Genomic DNA, 21924 nt, shown 5'->3' with positions numbered 1-21924 from the left:
TAACCAGCAATGAAACAACTGTTTTACTTGGCAAGGAATTTTACTGAAATTCAGTTCTTATTAATCAGTTTCAAAAGTTCAAATGAGTGTAATAATATTTATGGATAACTGATAAAGAAGAGACACTTCATCTAACTATTCTAAAACCTCACTTTGAATTTATTCAGACAGGTGGAAAGTTATTCTTGGATCAGGTATCTCTTAAATGTCATCCCACAGGATTGCATTGAAAGGTACTACAAATATATGCTGTACGGCTCTTGTTATATGTACCCTGACTCCATTCAGTACATACACATTTGTTTGACACTTGTGGATTCAGAGAGGAATTCTCGTTCTCTCTTGACTCTCAGTTCCAGAAAATGTTAGACCTATTTTGTACAGTGTTTCATGGATATAATAATTAACTGATTATGTCTCTCTCTCTTTGTAGTAGTTAAAAGTACTAACAAAAAAAAATTGTCACCCACCATTAGGAAATGTGAAAGACTTTATGAAAATAATTCACTTGTTAATCTCACTTTGGGTTTCATCTTATTTTCTTTACCAATTTAGCTGTGTTGCAAAATCATTACCTTTTATATTAATCAGTATTTTTTTAAAAATTAATACAAATCCTTCCAGCACATAATGAGTTGTCAGAGTCCCTCTCTTTCAAAAACAAAAACAAAACTGAACCTAGACGATTATTGTTTAATGGCTCAGGAATGTTCAAGTATCTATTAAGATTAATACCTTATAAAACAAGCAATCCTAAAGTTTGTATGGAACCACAAAAGACCCTGAATTAGCTAAAGCAATCTTGAAAAACAAAAACAAAGCTGGAGGTATCACAATTCCAGCTTTCAAGATATACTATAAACTGTAGTAATCAAAACAGTATGGTACAAACACAGAGATAGACCCATAGATCAATGGAAAAGAATAGAGAGCCCCAAAATAAACCCACAATTATATGGTCAGTTAATCTACAACAAAGGAGGCAAGAATATATAATGGGGAAAGCCTCTTCAATAAAGGGTGCTGGGAAATCTGGATAGCTACATGCAAAGGAATGAATCTGGATCACTTTCTTACACCACAAACACACACACACACACACAAAACCTCAAAATGGATTGAGGACCTCAACGTGAGATCTGAAACTGTGCAACAAAGGAGGCAAGAATATTCAATAGGACAGCTCTCTTCAACAAAAGTTGTTGGGTAAACTAGACAGTTACAGACAAAAGAATGACACTAGACCACTTTCTTATACCATATGCAAAAACTCAAAGTGGATTAGGGATCTAAATGTGAGACCTGAAACATAAAAATCCTAAAAGAGAGCGCAGGCAGTAATTTTTCTGCCATTGGCCATAACATATTCCTAGATGTCTCCTGAGACAAGGGAAGCAAAAGCTAAAGTAATCTATTGGAACTACATCAAAGTAAAAAGCTTCTGCAAGTGAGAGAAATAAGCAACAAAACTATTGCAACCTATTGAATGGGAGATTTACAAATGACATATCAAACAAAGGGTTAATATTGAAGAAATATAAAGAGTTGATATAACTCAACACCCAAACAACAGCTAACCCAAAAAATGGGCAGAAGACATGGACAGACATTTCTCCAAAGAAGGGATACAGATGGCCCAAAGGCACGTGAAAAAATCATTACTCATCAGGGAAATGCAATTAAAAGTACAATGAGCTGTCAGCTTCCACCTGTCAGAATGGCTAAAGTAAACACCACAAGGAACAATGTTGGCAAGGATGTGGAGAAAAAGGAACTATCTTACACTGGTGGTGGAAATGCAAACTGGTACAGCCACTCTGGAACACAGTATGAGGGTTCCTCAAAAAGGTTTACTACCCTAAGATCCAGTAATCACAGTACTGGGTATATACCCACAGATAATGAAAACAACAAATAAAAAAGATACAAGCATCCCTAGGTTTATTGCAGCATTATTTACAATACCCAAAATATGGAAGCAGCCCAAGCCTTCCATAGATGATAAAGATGTGGTATAAATACAGAATGGAATATTATTCTGCCATAAAAAAGAAATTTTGTCATTGCAACATAGAACTATATCCTCTAGATTGGCGTGAGTGAAATAAATCAGAGAAATACCTGTCAGAGTATTTCACTCATATATGCAATGTCAGAAACAAATAAGAGAAATGAAAAAACATACTCAACTATAGAGACTTGGTGATTATCAGAGGGGAGCTAGGTAGCGATATGGGTGAAACAGGTGATGGGGATTAAGAGCACTGAATAATGTATAAAATTTTTAACCCACTGAGCCACCCAGGCACCCCAAATAATGTATGGAATTTTTAAATCATTGTTTTGTACACTTGAAATATAATACAAGTTCATTATATTTGGATTAAAAATAAAGATATAATTTTCTTTAAAAAATAAAAATTTAAAAAATTTAAAAAAATATTTAATACCTTAGAAGAACACCTTATAAGAATTATATTGCTGAGTCCAGTAAAACAATTAGTAAGGAGTAGAGTCATCTCCTTTGAAAATTATTGAGATAAAGTCTTTGGTCACTTTTACCAAGTGATGATTCTATAACTAATTCTATATTTATATTTATTCAACTCTATATTTAGTTTCCTATACCTTAGAAGAACATTTAGAACTAGTTTGCTTATTTCAAGAGAGCATCCAGTAAAAAAGTCACCCCCTCTAAAAATTATTAATGTTAAGTATGAGACCACTTTAACACAAGTGATTCATTTATTCCTCTAGATAAAACCTTGAGATTTTACCATGTGCTTGACACCATGTCAGATTCTACATATAAAAAGTTAGGTGAGGAAATAAATCCCAGTCTGGTGAAGTAGACAGTTACATAAATATATTATTTAAATATTTTAAAAACCATTGGTATGTTCAAAATAACAGAGAATAAAAGTTTAAGAATTAACAATACCAGATCTTTTCTCTTATCTTCACCCCATCAGATATATCTTTTGAAAGGAATATGGGAGATAGACTGTTTTGGAGAAAAATAGTTACTGAGAACATTAGTTAATAATTTTTAAATAAAATTTAAAATAAAAAATTTATATTATTATATTATATACATAATATAATATATTATATTATTAGATTATCACTGTCTTTGAATAATCATCAACAATATGAATACTATTATTTCTGCAATACTAATATAATGAACTAAAATATAGCATTTGTCAGTTCCAACAAGGTCTCCCACTTTCTTTCTTATACAACAAGTTCATGAGCTGTGAGGTACATCCTGCATAGTTTGTGAAATTTATCTTAGGCAATTTGGGCTTAGTTTATATTCTACCTATTATTCATAAATACAAAATTACAAAAAAGAGGTAGGTAGGGGAAGAGATAGCAATCTTGTGCAAATCAAATCCCAGACTAAAATGTTTTCTTAGGGACTCCTTAATATTTTCTATCTAATGGAATTGGAGTCATAAAATCTAAAAATTTTATCAAAATGTGAACATAAGTTATAATCTTCTATATCACCTATACTTATTAAATGTCAGTTCATGGTGTTTGATATAACCAGGTTTGCCTTTAAATAGTAAATTTGTCTCTTATCTAACTTCTTTTGTAGACATTCCTAGCCTATTAACTGCCATGTTCTATAGCATGTGCCTCAAGCCAGGTATGACTAAACCTGATGAGGTATCTGAGTCCAGGGTGATTAATCTCCAGGGTGACAAGCATGAGGCTTTATCCCCAAGCAGAAATGATGTAATTAAACTACTGTGTTTCTGATTCTCTATCATATATCTTAACATGATTTTAAAACTTTGAAGATTTAAAACAAAACTGAAGTTAGAAACATGTGCTTGAGCATGCATGCATGCGTATATCTCGTTTCTTGTCCTAGGAAAGCCATGATTTAGCCAAACTCATGAGAGAACATAATTCATGAGGTAGGGAAAAGGTGTGCAAAACAGAGGAAGAAACAGATAGATGGTGGCAACTGTAGACAAAAAGAAGCTAAGTCACTATGAAGCCAGTTAATCAGTGAACTCTATCCAGGGAATAACGTTTATGGCTATAACTGGGTTCCCTTGTGTTCCTTTCACTTTGTCATGGTTAGTAAAACCTCATAATAACCTCTCTTCACTTGAGAGTAGGTTGAGTGAACCTCAGTGCCATTAACTAACAATTTGGACGTGAGAAGTCAACTTCCACTTATAGCCCTTCCTAAGAACAAATTTTATACTTTGTGCACTATTTTTTTTTCTTTTTAAGCTGAATCAAAAAGATTACATGATCCAACTGAAAAAAAAAATTTACCTGACTCTAGGTGTGATACCTCCAAGTACTCACTATATTTGTGTAGGTTATAATATCCTTTCTTCTATTGAAGACTGAAAGATTTCTTCTATTTTCTATTTTAAAAGGTGTTTTATTGCAGACCCAAAAATGATGATAAAAGATAGCAGAAAAAAAATTTTGAAACTCACCCATTGAACTATAAGAAAATAAAAATATCTATCCATTTGAGTAAATTCTATAAGCAGCAAGCATGACTCCTCTGAGACACCTAGGATGATGCCATTTTCTAGTCTTCAAACAATTTATTTTCTGGCCTCTTGTAGCACTGAGCACATGTAGGAAAAATCAGCCTGCCCCTCATGTACTTATTGTGAAAATGAATCACTTGCATCAGTAAAACATTTGTGTTGAGAAATTAGCTTTCTGAATATTATGTTTCTCTGTACTATGTACTACAACAGTTCTCTTGATCAGTTTTCAACAGATTATATTGTTTTCTGAGACACGTATCATTTCTGGGTTCTAATTATCCACTAGGACATTCACAAGGTCCAATATAATTAATTTATTCATAAAATAAAGAATAATTGGGAATTTTAATTTGTTTCTCTCTTCCTTTTTTTCTATTTTTTTAGGTTTCTCTTCCATTACTCCTCTCTCTTCTTATTTCTCTTCTTTCTTTTCTCTCCAAATATTCTTAATTGTTACACTTCTGCATAGTTCTCATAACCAGCATGTAGAACAGGGTCTGGAACATCATAGATGCTTAGTAAGTCTGTTCTTAATTAATTAAAATAACGGCATATTCAGTCTAATAAGTAGACTCAATCCATGTTAACATGTGTAACTTTTGGGCAGTTGTCAATTTGTTACCATTTTTCTTCGTAGTGGATTTCTTTTTTTTTTTTTTAAAGATTTTATTTATTTATTTGACAGAGAGATCACAAGCAGGCAGAGAGGCAGGCAGAGAGAGAGGAGGAAGCAGGCTCCCTGCTGAGCAGAGAGCCCGATGCGGGGCTCGATCCCAGGACTCTGAGATCATGACCTGAGCCGAAGGCAGCGGCTTAACCCACTGAGCCACCCAGGCGCCCCTGTAGTGGATTTCTTTTTAAATTCTCCTATCAAGGTGCCTGGGTGACTCAATTGGTTAAGTGTCTGACCTTGACTCAGGTCATGATCCCAGGGTCAGTCCTGGGATCAACCCTATGTCCATGTTCAGGAGCTAAGCAGGGAAGTTGCTTCCCCATCTCCTTCTGCCCCTCCCCATGCTTGTGCTGTCTTTCTCTCTCATAAGTAAAATAAAATAAAACAAACAAAACAAAATAAAATAAAACTTCCTATCATCACTCTTCCAAGAAACTGAAGATGTTGGTCTAAACTCTGAATAAGTGAGGAGTTTCTGTTTTGGAAGCATATAGAAGTTAGAGATAGATCATCAAAGACAGACACACTAAATGTACATAATAAATCTTTATCTGGTGCAGTTCTATTGTTTTATTACCTTTTCCAGCTCTCATTGATTATTATTATTACTTCTTTTCTTCTACTCAGAATTATATTTATCCTATATTTGCCTTTCAGTTCTTCTTTTCACTAATTTCTTTAAGCATAGTAATCCTAAGTGCAGCCCAACTAGATCGGAGTTCCATACATCAGAACTTCCCAAAGATGAGAGTTCAGATATATTTAACTGTATATAAAAAAAGAGAAGAAAGGAAATGGACGATATAATTTTTAAAAAGACTAATTAGGGTGCTTGGGTGGCTCAGTCATTAAGCGTCTGCCTTCAGCTCAGGTCAAAATCCCAGGGTCCTGGGATCAAGGCAGACATCAGGCTCCCTGCTTGGCGGGAAGCCTGCTTCTCCCTCTCCCACTCCCCCTGCTTGTGTTCCCTATTTTTTTTGTGTCTCTCTCTGTCAAATAAATTAAAAAATAAAAAGACTGGGGCGCCTGGGTGGCTCAGTGGGTTAAGCCGCTGCCTTCGGCTCAGGTCATGATCCCAGGTCCTGGGTTCAAGCCCCACATCGGGCTTTCTGCTCAGCAGGGAGCCTGCTTCCTCCTCTCTCTCTGCCTGCTGCTCTGCCTACTTGTGATTTCTCTCTGTCAAATAAATAAATAAAATCTTAAAAAAAAAATAAAAAGACTAATTAAATTAAAGGGGTGTCTGGGTGGCTCAGTTGGTTAAGCATCTAGCTCTTGTTTTTGACTTAGGTTGTAATCTCCCAGTTGTGAGATTGACCCTCCCCTGCTTGCATGCTGTCTCTCTCTAAAATAAATAAATCTTAAAAAAAAAGGCAAATTTAAAAATAACTGAATTAAAAAATACATCAAACTATTAAATCCCTTCTTAAAATTCATACATGATCATTTCATATGAATTTCATGAAAAAAGATTAAAAATTACCTATAATTACCAGGAAAAGGGAAATTATGAAATAGTTTCATCTCCTATAGAGTCAAGAAATAAATTTCTAATATAAAATGGCCAAGAAGAGAAATAGAGCTTTCTTCTGTGGAAAAAAATAACAGGAAATGAGAGATAAAACAATTTATAAGAATAAATAAAGGCATGAATGGTGATATATTAGAATAATTTGTGAGTCAACATTGTAAAAAGACATGAATATAAAAAAGAAATCAGAGAATGACTTCTACAATAACAGCATAAGGGACTCTGCAGACTCCTTTTCCAGTGAAAACATCCAGAACTAGTGAAAACTATTTAAATATAAACACATTTATATTCTCTAAAAAATGTGCTAGTAGTATACAGCAAGTTAAGAAACAATTATTCAAGAAAATCTATTAAATCTTAGTAAGAACAAAAGGGTCTATGGTACTTAAGAAATGACCTAGTCCCTACCATCACCCCACCCCACCCCAACTCAGCACAAAGGAAGCTTGCCTCCTGGTGAATGTAACCAAGAAGATGGGACCCTCCCCCCAACTAGTACCCTTCCAAAGGCTACAATATTTTCACAGGAGAGCCAGGCAGCCTCACTCCAGTATTCCCCTCACTCCTGCTCTTGATTTCAGACACCCAATTCCAAGTGAGTATGGCTAAGAAACTGGGGGGTCTCTTTCTCTACCCAGTTGGGACTTATAGGTCAAGAATACAAAGACCTTCATAGGTCTTGCCTCAGTTCACTCATAAAGTAGACATTACAAGCCAGAGAGGCAAGTTGAGAAAACCAGGGGTGGCCACCACTTCCCCAGCAACCTGCTTATAAAGTGAGAGTAAATGTAACTTCAGAAAAAGTCATACATTTTGTCAAAGTGAGTTCAGATAATTTTCACTCTTCTTCATGAATATCCTCATAAAATCATTAAGTCACCTTAAACCAAACAAGTAAACAGACACAATTAAATGCACTGCCATTAAATGAAAGTATTATTCAATTATTTAAAGGTGGTGGGGAAGAATATCAAAAAAGAGAAAAGAGAGAGTTGCTGCGAGAGAGAACTCCAAACATCTTCAGTGTCTCATCGAGTGTTCAGCAAAGAAAGCGCTGATTAGTTGGGACAAGAACCATCTAAAAGGATTAGAGGAAATAGCACATGATGCCTACACCCGGCAGGAAATAGTGTCTGTTCTAACCAGTCTGATTGGAAAAACCTCATAGCTGGCACTGCGGGCACTCAGAAGGATTTTACCTTAGCAATGGGAAAACAATAATTCCTGGAATAAATACTGCTCTGGTCTTGCCTAAGATTTTTTTTTTTTTAATTCTGAAAGGATTAAACTCTTTCTAAGCAACTTAATCAGAAGGAGATATAATAATACTTATAGAGATATGAGAATATTCAGCATCAAAAAGGTAAAATTCACAATGTCTGGAATCCAGTCAAAAACTACATTCAAAGAAGCAGAAAAATCCTATCTATAATGAGATCAATCAATCAATCAAAACTGACCTAGAAATAATACAGCTGAAATAAAAGGTAAACATACTGAAAATACAAACAACTCAGAATACGTCCAAAACCTAAACATATGAAATTTATGGAAGTAATTCTTTATAATCTTAGGTTAGGCAAAAATATCATGCGTATAATACCAAAACATGATTCATTTTAAAAGTTAAAAATAAGTAATGATAAAATATAAAGGTTGGACTTCATGAAGTAGTTCAGCCACTTTGGAAAATAGTTTGGAAAGGTCTATAAAATTGGACATAAGGGGGTGCCTTGGTGGCTCAGTAGGTTAAACGTCTGCCTTCCCCTCAGGTCATGACCCCAGGGATCATGTTCTGCATTAGGCTCCCTGCTCAGTGAGGAGCCTGCTTCTCCCTCTGCCTGCCACTCCCCCTGCTTGTTCACTTTCTCTCTCTCTCTCTCTGAAAAATAAATAAAAATCTTAAAAAAAAAATGAAGATAGGTCTGCCATATGACCCCACATTCTGTTTCTAGTCATTTCCAAGAGAAATAAAAGCATATACACTTACAAAGAGTTTTACAAAAATGCTCATGACTGCTCAATTGTCATGGCCCACACTATAAATAACCCAAATGTCTATCACCCAGGAAATGGATAAACAAAGTATAGTACAGATCCATACAATACAATACTTATCCACAATAAATAGGAGCACCCTTTATATGTGCAACAACATGGATGAATCTGAAAATATTTTTGTTGAGAAAAATCAGAAGAAAAGGAATATTAAATGAGTCTATTCATATAAAATTCCAAAAAAAGCAAACTAATCTATAATGACATAAATCAGAACAGTGGTTCTGATTTGAGCGTGCAATGGGGATTGGGCAGAGAAGGTCAAGAGGACAGGATTTTTAGGAGTATGAACAAACATTTGTGGATGATGAATATATTCATTATCTTGATTGTGGTGAGGTTTCATCACTATATACAAATGTGAAAATATACCAAACTGGCCACTTCAAACATGTGTATATTGTTTTCTGTTTATTACATCTCATTAAAACTGTTTTTAAAAAGTAAAAAAAAAATAAAAGTAAGTTTCTCAATGTTATTAGCTTTTATCAACTATTCACACTCACATGAAACAATTATCTTTTTCTGTAAGATGTCTTATATATCTAATAGTGTGACCTGCAGCATCTTGAAGGGATATACTTCACAGCATTCAGAAACTTCCAGATTGTCCATGTTGTCACACACATGGACACACACACTACATACAGGTATTGTTACTATTGTTTTCTTTTCTCCTCTAATATGTGTCCAGCATGATCCAGATTTAAATACAAGGACATTTCCAAAGTTCCAAAGAACACAAAAAAATCATTGCTTTATGGTACACAAGTTTAAATATTAATACTTTTGGTTAATCCTTATCAAATCTGACACAGGGACATTAAACTTAGGGGACACAAGTCTTTTCTTTTTATTTTCTTTTATGTTTAGCTTCAGAGAATTCACAATCCCTGTAGTAGATATTAATATTTCTCTCATTTATATTAAAGTTTTCTAAAACTGATGTCAAATGAAGCATTAGGCTGAATCTAGCTTTGCAACACCAAACAGAATATATAAATTAGATATATAATCTACCATTTTTCAAAGTAGATTTCACACAATTTAATAAAAAACAACAACAAAAAAACATGAAACCAAAACAATTATGTGGTCAAAGAATACTGCTAAGAGGTTGGCTAATGGAATTTTTGCACTGATTTTCAGATATGTGAAAATGCTGAAGTATATTTTGACTCAGTTTTACAGTATCTCCTTCTAAGAACAGACTCATAATGTACATGGAATATTAAGAATAATTTTCTAAATTTAGTAGATTGGAATCCCTTTCCTTTGTTTCCTTGGATATCTACCAATACTTGGCTTAGTGGCCTCTAATCCTATGGATTCTCAAAAAATAATGAGCTAAGGATCACCAGAGATACATAATAAACAGGATTTCTAGGACTAACACCCAGGAATTCTAATTTTAAAAGTCTGCATTGAGACCAGGAATAGGATTTTTTTTTTTCTTTAAACTAGCACCTCAGGTGATTTAAATCCAGGCCATCTAAAGGCTACTTTTTAAGGAACACAGCATTCAGAAATTCACTCTCATGCTTCCACATGCTGAAAATTATTTACTAACTGGTCTTACAGTAAAATTACACTACATTTAGCCGACTTTAAAATGAACTGTTGCATTATTTTTGATTGACGTTATATTGTATGTCAAAAACCCTGTTCACCCAGGGAAACACAGCTCAAGTCAACTTAAGCCTGATGGGCAAACATCTGAAACACACAATGTATAATAAGTAAATAACACTTTTAGAATACAGGCAATACTATTAGGTACCGACAAGCTTCAATGACTCACCACAAAGTCAGGCTTTGCTGGATATGCACGTCCTTCATAGAGTAATTCCAAGGGTAGGGAGCAAATACTGCACACATGAAAAGCTATGACTATTTTAAAAGGCTGAAACTAAAAATGTACCTCACTGTGAAATGATAAACCTTTGTATGACTAAAATCCCTTTCCTAGACATTAAGTCACCTAACTCCAAAAGCCTAATAAGCTTAACTTTTAAATTCTACATAATTACTTCAACTTCAATATTTTAATAAATACTGAATAAACTTCATCATATATTTCTGAACTGATTTTTCCTAATGCCTTTTATTTCCATATGTTCATTACTTGAGTCATTCAGACACTGGAGATATTTATATTGTCTTTGACTTTTGTTTTTATTTCATTTCTCAGAGTCATTCACCAAGTACATCTGAAGTCTGTCTTCTCTTTCAAATCCATCTTTTTAAAAAAAAATTTCATTCTATTCCAACTAAAAATTCCCTTTTATCCATTTGGTCAGTGTCTGAAACAATCCCTTAAATCCTCTTCCAGCTTTCCACTGTCTCCCCAAACTCAAGTGTTAGATCTTAGAATACTCAAGTCCAGTCATTGCCAGATATATGACCATGAGAAATTACTCCGCTTTCTAGATCTCAGTTTTCTGTTATTTCTACAAAACAAATTATCATAAGCTTAATGGCTTAAGTCAACACACATCTATTATGCCACAATTTCTATGGATTAGGAGTCCAGAGAAGGCTTAGCCTGGTTCTCCTGTCAGTGTCACCAGGCTGAATTCAAGGTGTTGGCTGGAGCTATGATTCCCATCTGAGTTTAAGGGTCTTCTTCAAGCTCACTGGTTGTTGGTAAACTTATTTCCTTGAGGCTGTATGTCTGAGATCCCCATTTGTTTACTAGCTGTCACTTAGGAACTGCTTTCAGCAACCAGAGTTCACCTACAGCTCTTTGCCCCATGACCCCTACAGACAGTGCACCAGATTGCGGTTTACTTTCTTCCAGGCCGGGAGGAGAACATCTCTCTGACACTTCATTCCTTTACAAAGATCTCACCTCATGATATCAGGTTTGCCCTTGACAATCTCCCTTTGATGAACTCAAAAGGGACACATAATTATATCTGCAAAATCCTTTTTGCTATATAAGGCAACATGATCAAGGAAGTGATACCACATACACTACACTCACAAGTCCCTCCTACACTCAAGGGGGAAGAGATTATACAAGGATGTGGGTCATTGAGGGTTGTCATGGAATTCTGCCTAATACCTCAGTGTAAAATCTAGTCAGTTGGAAAAGAAATCTTAAGATTTTGTGATAGTAACTGCTCAAACTACAAATAAATAACCTTATACATGAAGCGGCAAATTAATAAAGTTTATAAAAGTTTATAAAGTTTATATAAGTTCACAGGGAGCTGGTAAATTTAAAAAGGCAATGTTCATCTTTTTCTCCACACTAAATGACAAATATTCAGACATCCTTCCTACACAGAAGATTAAAAGCTGCAGTGAAACAACCTATGGTTTTGAATACAGAGCTCTCCAGAGGCACCAAAGGGATTTCTGAGTTAGACTCATGGTGGGGGGATGAGGAGGGGAAGGATAGATGAAAATTATGTTTTATTCTACTCTCTAAAGCTTATAGATTAAAAAAAAAAAAAGAAGTCTCAACCATTGCCAACAGAATAAATTAAAAACCCATTAATATGGAATAAAAGATCTTCCAAGATTTAATTGGCCCTGGTCTTCCTGTTTACCTCTCACATCTATATTACACAGAACGTTCCATGGTTACCTCAAATATGCTTTTATTCTGCATGAATACATAGTTTCTTTCCTTAGAATGCTCTACTACTTGCTTGTATCCACAACCCATAGAATGAATTTCATTCATGTTTAAGGTCCACTTATTTATTTAACAGCTATTTACTGAGTTCCTACATTCCTTAATGAACTGTTACATCTTTACCTCTCTCATAAAGTAGGGCTGCTCTCTGCTTCATTTTTGTTTGTTTGTTTGCTTGTTTGTTTTTGTACAAAATCTATAGCCAGATCATGTATCTATTATGATACTTGTTAAATATTTTTTTTTAAGATTTTATTTATTTATTTGACAGAGAGAAATCACAAGTAAGCAGAGAGGCAGGCAGAGAGAGAGGAGGAAGCAGGCTCCCTGATGAGCAGTAAGCCCAATGTGGGGCTCGAACCCAGGACCTGGGATCATGACCTGAGCCGAAGGCAGCGGCTTAACCCACTGAGCCACCCAGGCGCCCCTTGTTAAATATTTTTAAAAATATATTTTATTTATTTATTTGACAGAGAGATCATAAGTAGGCAGAGAGGCAGGCAGAGAGAGAGGAAGAAGCAGGCTCCCCACCCAGCAGAGAGCCCGATGTGGGGCTCAATCCCAGGACCTCAAGATCATGAGCTGAGCCAAAGGCAGAGGCTTAACCCACTAAGCCACCCAGGGGCCCCAATACTTGTTAATTTTTTTTTAAGATTTTTATTTATTTATTTGACAGACAGAGATCACAAGTAGGCAGAGAGGCAGGCAGAGAGAGAGGAGGAAGCAGGCTCCCTACTGAGCAGAGAGCCTGATGCGGGGCTTGATCCCAAGACCCTGAGATCATGACCTGAGCCGAAGGCAGAGGCTTAACCCTCTGAGCCACCCAGGCGCCCCTAGAAGGAATGATTTTGTTTTATTTGTTTCTATTTCTAGGACTAATTCAGGGATTGTTACAACTCATTAATTATGGTATGCTGAAGATAGTAAAGATGATAATAACAGTAGTAATAATCATAATAATATATAAAATGGTTTTAGTGATTCCTCATTCTGTGAAAACACTTTGTATATATTGGCTCAAACTATATCCTTGCAATAGCATTTTGAGATGAGGATTGTAAAAGCTCAGAGACAGAGGCAAGACTTTTATACAAGTTACTGTTGCTTCTCAACTTTTTTCTCTATACCAGTGTGGTCCCCAAACAGGAGCATGTGACACAGTGTTGACAATGTATGTTCTGGGACGCCAACTGAAATCTACTCCATCAGAAAATCTGGGGTCAGGGCCCTATAGTCTGAGATTCAACAGGCACTATAGGTGATGATGTCTGCTCAAATTTGAGAAGCAGTGCTCCAGAATCTAATATGGAAATGTCCTGGCCAAGAAAATATGATCTCTAGGACTTGCAAACAACTTTTACACAGAAACTTGAAAATTAAATCCATATGTTAGGTAGTGATAGAGGAAAAGGAAAACAAACAGAGAAATGACTCATCCTGAAGTCAGAAGTCACATTGATGTTCCATGCATCCATTATACAGAGTCTAAAACTTAACACAGTGTCAGTGTGCTGAACTGGCCAATGCTTAGTTAAAACATAAGCAAAATAATCTTCTCCCTTGACTGTAATAACCGGGATTTACATCAGTTGCACATTCCTCTTTAGAGGAAAATATTCTCCATAACTTGTTTATCACCCCAAAGACATCTGAAACATCTCCAGGTCAAGGTTCTTGTTTTCTTCATTTCGATCTTCACTCATGCATGATAGAACTCTATGTAATTGGGAAGCATTTTTAACAATTTTGTATTCAATTTAATTTGATTAGGTTATCTTTTCCCATTGCTTTACACTAGGGTATATCTTTTTAAAAAGTGTCAAGTAATAATGTAGAAAAAATTGTTGAATGGTAATAGGAAGTCAAATTTTGATCTTTGAAAAGACAGGAGTGCAAGATAAGGATGGAGAGTTCCTTTCAAGGAGGAGTGTTTGCTGAGGGATTTTATTTTATTTTTTTTTAAGATTTTATTTATTTATTTGACAGACAGAGATCACAAGTAGGCAGAGAGGCAGGCAGAGAGAGAGGAGGAAGCAGGCTCCCTACTGAGCAGAGAGCCTGATGCGGGGCTTGATCCCAAGACCCTGAGATCATGACCTGAGCCGAAGGCAGAGGCTTTAACCCACTGAGCCACCCAGGCGCTCCTGCTGAGGGATTTTAGAGTGAACTTTCACTTAGCATTTCTGCAGGACAGCAAGAGTAATGACTGTGCATTTGGTTCAGAGTACCTCACCCAGCATATATGCATATACACCTATAAAAATAGTTTAATGCTCTCAGGAAGCTCACCGTATAATTGTGAAGACAAACTATATCAACATGCAAAAGAAGAGTTATTAAAAAAATATGTAGATGAATGCAAGTTTAGGGATAATGAGTGCTCTCTCAATGGCCACACATAAGAGAATGCAGAAATAAAGGAGGCCTCACTACTTCTGAGAGGCGCACAGAGCCTTAGGCTGATTCTGTATATGATTTTCATCTTGATTTCTTTTCTAGTCTTGACTCAGATGATTTTCAAGTATGGGTTTTATAGGATCAAACTTTTTATGTTTTTACATATAAACAAAAGTCTCCTGCTCACCTAGGATAGAACTGAATCTGGCATTTAGAGCAGAAGCCATATTTGTCAAAAAAAATAAGGTATATCCTCAAATATGAGTACATTATAGATGTCTCATCAGGCTACAGCGGTAAAAACAATCAATCAATATTAATGAAGTACCTACTACGTTAGTCTCTGACTTCCCTGGGAATATGAGACAAACCCTCGAAACACAAATAAAATGCTAATAGGGAGCAACAAACTATGTCAGAACTAGGATTACAAACAACTGAAGGAGAGTACTTAAGAACATTCTAGCTTAAACCATGCCCTTCACACAGAAAGACATATGTGATGTGTAAGAATTCACTGACGGGAGCTTTCTCACAGGCCAAGGAAGTTGGATTTAAAATTTATTCTACAGGTTAGGGCTTTTGATCAGAAGTATGTAAATAGAAAAAGTGGCTGGATCAGAGCCTTAACATAGTGTGGTAAGCTCTGGAAGCAGTGTAGAGGGTCCATTTAGCAAAGATCTAACCAAGTCCAGACATGCCCAAACAAACACATCCTAAAGGCAGAATTAGAATGGGTATAACTAAGCCCTAGCAGTATATATGATCTGGTTAAATACTAACCTGAAAGTTTAACTTAGTATAGCAACATGTCTAACTTGTGTCCTGGGGCTTGTATTTCTTCAAATTTTGTTTAATAAAATGTATTTAATAGAAGATCTGTAATGAAAGTTGTGATTAGGGATATATTACAGAGAAGCCCTTGTTTGGGGAAAAATATACAGAAAGAATAATTAAAGTAAAAAAGAGAATAACTGAGTGGATTTTAAACCTATAATTTCTTTCTTTTTAAACCTATAATTTCTTATAATAGAGGTAATCCTATATTATATTATTTTTATCATATGATCCTATACTGTATTATCATTTCTGTTTTTAATGGCCTGTAGGCCCATTAATAAGAATTATTATTAATCTAACATGAGATATTTGAATTACAAGTTAAGATAATTAGAATGATTTACATAAATCTATCCCTTAGCAGGTAACCTTGAGAATAATACGTCACTTCTATGTACATAGGAAACATTTTTAACAATCATCGTAAACAATTGTTTTTTTTTTTTTAAGATTTTATTTATTTACTTGACAGAGACAGAGAGATCACAAGTAGTCAGAAACGCAGGCAGAGAGAGAGGAGGAAGCAGGTTCCCCACTGAGCAGAGAGCCTGATGCGGGGCTCGATCCCAGGACCCTGAGATCATGACCTGAGCCGAAGGTAGAGGCTTTAACCCACTGAGCCACCCAGGTGCCCCCAACAATTGTATTTTAATGTGCATCTGACATCAGGTCCAAGATATCCATACGTGGAGTTAAAAAAATAGAAACAAAACAAAACAAATAAACAGAAATTACTACTAACCTCACTAGATATCTCCCCTATAAACTTATTCCCCAGCTAAAGAATGTGTGTATGCATTTAGGTGTTTAAGTGCATGAAGTAAGAGCAGATCTGTACTTAATATTTAAACTACTGTGCATTTTTACTGAGATGAATATATTTTTTGTACTCTGTGAGAACTACTAAGAATCAGATTTATTGATGTGTAGCCAGTTTTGCTCTTAGAACTTTATAATTCCAGAAACCAAGAAATTGCAGACATAATTCATGGAATTTCTCTGTCTGTAATCTAAATACTATGCAGGAGTTTGGAAATAATAATATCTAACATGTACTTAGTGCTCACTCTTGCCAAGCATGAATGTAGGTGTTTTTAATACATTACCTCATTTATTTCTCCAACTTTGAGATACATAGTATTTTTAGATTTGTTAGACAGAAGAGGAAAAATGGGGCATACAAAGATTATGTTACTATATCTTGTAGAATTACTAAATTTAAGAAATGGGTAAATCTGGTTTAAATTACACTTAATCAGAAAGTGACTGTGATTTAAAAAAGAAAATGTAAAATGTCCTGTATCAAAGACTTCATTCTAGCTTCAGCACATCAGTTTTGACTTGGGGACCTTTCCCCATTTTTTACCTTTGATCTCTTTGTCATTTTTGAACCACCTTATATCAGCTGCAGGTTTACTACCAGAGGTTTTACAAGTCAGCTGCATCAGGTCTCCTTCCATGACTGGTGATGAAAATCCGCTAATTTGAGGCTTCTCAGGAACACCTGAAATTTAAGCAAATGGCACAATCATCAATCTCCAGGGCTGATTCATTCTTAGGACTATTACATTCATAAAGCTAAAATGGGTTGTTAAGTGACAATATCTTCAATCAAAAATAGTAAAGTGTCACATAATAAAATAAACCATTTAAAATATCTATATAATGAATATACATATAAAAACCATGTGTATATGTAATATATACAAACAGAGATATATACATATGTATATTGAGTAGTTCTCTCTCTTTATCTGTGGGAGATACAGTGCAAGACTCCTAGTGGATGCCTGAAATTGTGGACAGTACAGAACCTATATGTACTATATTTTACTCCTATACATACATACCTAAAATAAGTTTAATTTATAAATTAGGCATGGTAAAAGATTAACTGACAGCTAATCATAAAATGGAACAATTGTAACAACATGCCATAATAAAAGTTATGTGAATGCAGTCCCTCAAAATACTGTACTGTACTCACCCCTCTTCTTGTGAGGATGTGAGAAGATAAAATGCCTGTGTGGTAAGAGGAAGCATGGCAAATGATGTAAGCATTGGGATGTAACATTAGGCTACTATTGGCCTGACAATAAGTCAGAAGGAGGATCATCTGCTTCTAGTTGATCACGGGTAACAACTGTGAAAGGTGAAATTGTAGATGGGGGTGGGTTGGGGAACTACTTTACGTGTGTGTGTGTGTGTGTGTGTGTGTGTGTGTGTGTATTATCCAGAGGCATTTAAAATGCATTTAGTTCAAAGTAGCTTTTAAAGCTTTACCTACAAAAATACTCTGTGAATCTTAGAAACAGCCATTCAATATATATCTTAGGATTTATCAATATAAGGATTCAAGAAGGTAGATTGTTTGCAATGGGGAAAAAAATCTACAAAGCTCATTTCTTTATTCTTTAGCAAAATGTGATTTAACTAAAATAGCATTTTGCATTCCTGATTTTGTAATTCTTAAGGCTTAAAAGATATTATTAACCTCTATGTACTATGTTCAAGAAATGTATTTTAGAATAAGATTCACCAATAATGGCAACCATACTCACTGCTCAGATTCTTCTAAAGAATATCTTGATGTCATTTGTATTAGAAATGCAATAGTAGTTTTGGGAAGCATGATGCATATTATGTTTAATATTTAATGCTAACCACTAGTAATTACCTTTTCTAGTCCAAACGATCTAATAATCAGATAACTAATATGCTGAGATATCACATGGGTGATTTAAATAATAGAACATTACACATTTCTTGGGCAATAATATTCTCTTGTCACAGTAGAAGCTTATTAAAATTTCTTGTAAAATTATTCAATAATAAAGGCAGGCTGAAGATTATTGTGGTACTTAATTCAATTTGAAAATTAAAAAAGCGTAAGAATGTTGGAAAGCACCAATAAGAGAAATACAAAAACAACAATAACAATCATGATAAATGACAGGTCAACATGCTCTGATTAGTTGAATATTTTTTTCCCTTTCACATTCATATTGTGTGTGTGTGTGTGTGTGTGTTTAATCTATGTCACACTACCATTTAATAAACTGAAATCAGCCAGTTGTCTGTTCTTAGGGTCTCTAGGTGGCTCTCTACAGAACAATACATTAACCTTAGGCAGTTGTTATCTTGCAATATTCCATTTTAGTGGATACATTTTGTCTGTAGTGGCAAACTTGTGAAGATTTTTATAAAATAGTCCCAGTGGGACTTGCAAAGAAACATACTTCATATCGTAGGTACAAAACCAATTCACTAGCTGGATTAACTTTAATATTCCTGCCGAACAGAACAGCATGCATTAGTTCTCTTATAGGCAATGTTATGCCTTTATCTATCAAAAAAGGAAGGCAAGCTAGGGGCAAAAAAAAAAAAAAAAAATCTTTTAAATTCCTCTAACTTGTTGGGTACGCAGGTGTGTTTCAATGAACTGCAGCAATTTCAGCTGATTGGGCCACTGACGTCTGCAGAATCACAGAGAGCTCTGAGCTGCAACTTGATTTCCTTGGAATCTCTAAGAATGTAATGGTTCTTTGTATCACTTTAACCTTTGGGAAAAAGACCCAGTATTTTATTTTCTAAATAAAACCACAACAAAGCTACAAGTTACATGGAGAGTGACATTATGTACTTCATTTAAGAATCTAGAAAACCTACACAATTAAAAGAAGACATAGAAATGTCAGGGTCATTTAAATGCACTAATATACAAAAAGAAGTATATTTGAAAGCTGTACAACATTAGAGAAGGCCTCCATCAGACGACTTAAATAATAAAATGGAGGACCACCCCGTAGACACATTGAATTCACTCTGGCCATTATTCTATGACTTTATGAAAGGATCAGCATGTATACAATAGACAGATGATTTGAAACAAAGGAATTTGGTTGAAAATCAAGAAACCAGGCGTCTATGGCTGGCTGAGAAACAAATGGCGACATGCCCTGGAGAAGTTATACAGATCCTTACAACTCCCTGGTCTATTTCAAAAATGGGGAAAGTGACTGGTGGTTTTTAAATACCTTTTGTTACAATGTAGCCAAGCAGGGATTAAACTCTATTAATATGATCCTCAAAACATATATTCGTTACGGAATCACATCGCTTTGGCTTGTGATCTCATATTGTTAGTCCCTTGCACTTACCCAGAACAGTGAGATAGGCCTTGGAAGTTTTGACAGGCATTGTAAATAAGGAACAGGTGTACTGCCCTTCATCGGAGAGAGACACATCACTGACACTGATACTCAATTCATGCCAGGAAGCTCGAACCAGCTCAATCCTGTTGTCCCTTAAAGCTGGCAAGAGAAAATATTGAAAATGCAAATTACAACATTAGAAAAAGTCCTGTTAAATATTTTTAGCACAACACAAGAAACATGGTCTTTGGCCATATATCTATATCTTATTTCCTGGAACAGTTTAAATATATGGAAATATTTTATCAGATTTTTTTTTTAATCAAAGCAGAATCAGGTATTCCTTAATGTTCTCAGAAACAGCTTCTTAATTAAATGATTGCATCTAGTACAATACTTCAGATGAGGTAGATGTTGGTGGTGATAAAAATGACTTTCCTCCACAGGCTTTCATGGAATGTTAGTACCAAAAACACGATAAACAGAAGGTTTCACTTTTATGCACAGATAAATTTGGGAAAACTATGATTGCTGTATTCCTTCCAAGAGACTAACAATGAACATTAGCATATTAAAAGCATATTCTCTGCAGTAGAGAAACCTGTTGAACATCCTATAAACCAGAGCTGACTTCAAACTGAAAAATACCTATAAGGTATTGAATGTTTAAATTTGCTCTCATTGATTGTAACCTCTAGTGTACCATCTGTTACTTTTAATATATTCTTTGGTTCATACCACCTTTTCTATCACAGAGCTTTTTGTTTTGTTTTGTTTTCCACAGAAGATCTCTTACTATGCTCCTCTTGATTCATTTTTGGAAAAATATTAAAAAGTTTAAATATCATTATATTTCCTACTAAGTACAGCTATAAAGCTCAGAGTTAAGAAAAAGGCAAAGAAAGGAGTATTCTGAAAGAGGAAAGAGGACTAGTTTAGGGACAGTGAGACCTGAGGAACAACACAGCGGTTCCCTAGCCAATAATAAAAGGCAGTTGAGGCCTGACTTTTCCCAATCACAACCTAGCAACAACAGGTGGCCTAGGTAAACTCATTTTTTATCACATAACAAATGGGAGTCCTGCCAGTATCTCTGGGAGAGACTGGGCCACCTGCAAGGGGAAGCAAGTGGGAGCATCACTGCCTACATGTGGTCATGGAAAGCCATCTCTTTCTCCACTGGACTGGAGACTCCCCTTCAATGCCTACAGACAGTGATCAATTGGGCAGCAGGGGCTGAGGGGTGAGTCATCTCGGACAAATACCCAGCCCTTAAAGTGATCTCACATGAACTAGAGAACGACTTACCCCTGCTAGAGTCATCAGGCAACCTGACCTTGGGGAGCTCCTCTGCCTCCTTAAGTGACACCAGTGGAGACCAGTTCAACCCCCAATAGAACTAGACACCTCAAGCTGACTAAATAGCACCGTTTGGCTTTGAAAAGCAAATTGTTGGTTGAACCATGACCTGAAAATGTCACCTAGGACTTTATGCTGAACCTAAACAGGATGACTGCTTCCTAGAATAGAAAAATTAAAGTAGAATCCAGAGTCTCCTCACATAATACTAAAATGTCCAGGATGTGATATCACACCAAATGCCAGGAAAATCGTAACCTGAATGAGAAAAAATAATCAATAGACACCAACACTGAGTTGAAACAAATGTAATTACCTGACAAATAATTTAAAGAAGCCACCATAAAAATACTTCCGCAATCAATTACTAATTATCTTGAAACAAAAAAATAGAAAATCTCGGTAAAGAAGTTATAAAAAAAGGAATCAGATGAAAATTAAAGAAGCCAAAAATACAATAAGTAAAAACTCACTAGATTGACTTGATAATTCAGTAGAGATGAAACAGAGGATGGAATCAATAAAGATAAAGCAATATAATTCACTCAATCTGAATAAGAAAAAGAGAAGAGGTTGGGGAAAAAAAAAAAAAGAGAGAGAGAGAGAGACTTGGACCTGTGGGACAATAACCAAATATATCCAATATTGGTAACACACAAGTCCCAAATAAGTGAAAGAGACTGGGACTGAAAAAGTTTTTGAAGAAATACTGGTCCAAAACTTCAAATTTG

The 21924-nt window shown here is 35.3% G+C and overlaps 1 protein-coding gene across 4 annotated transcripts in view; it reads right to left on the bottom strand.

Annotated features, from left to right (window-relative positions):
- CADM2 (cell adhesion molecule 2) overlaps window positions 1-21924 on the bottom strand; it is a 1105278-nt gene that overhangs the window by 162535 nt on the left and 920819 nt on the right. For all 4 annotated transcript variants that reach the window (XM_047722125.1, XM_047722134.1, XM_047722152.1 and 1 more), the window contains 2 exons: window positions 19841-19993; window positions 17047-17184 (listed from right to left, as the gene is read on the bottom strand). In XM_047722125.1, the coding sequence (XP_047578081.1) occupies window positions 17047-17184; window positions 19841-19993 (291 nt within the window). The remainder of the gene's footprint in view (window positions 1-17046; window positions 17185-19840; window positions 19994-21924) is intronic.

The sequence above is a fragment of the Lutra lutra genome, chromosome 1 (genome assembly GCF_902655055.1).
Source record: "Lutra lutra chromosome 1, mLutLut1.2, whole genome shotgun sequence".
Classification (NCBI taxonomy): Eukaryota; Metazoa; Chordata; class Mammalia; order Carnivora; family Mustelidae; genus Lutra; species Lutra lutra.
This window is presented reverse-complemented; position numbering and strand designations above follow the sequence as displayed.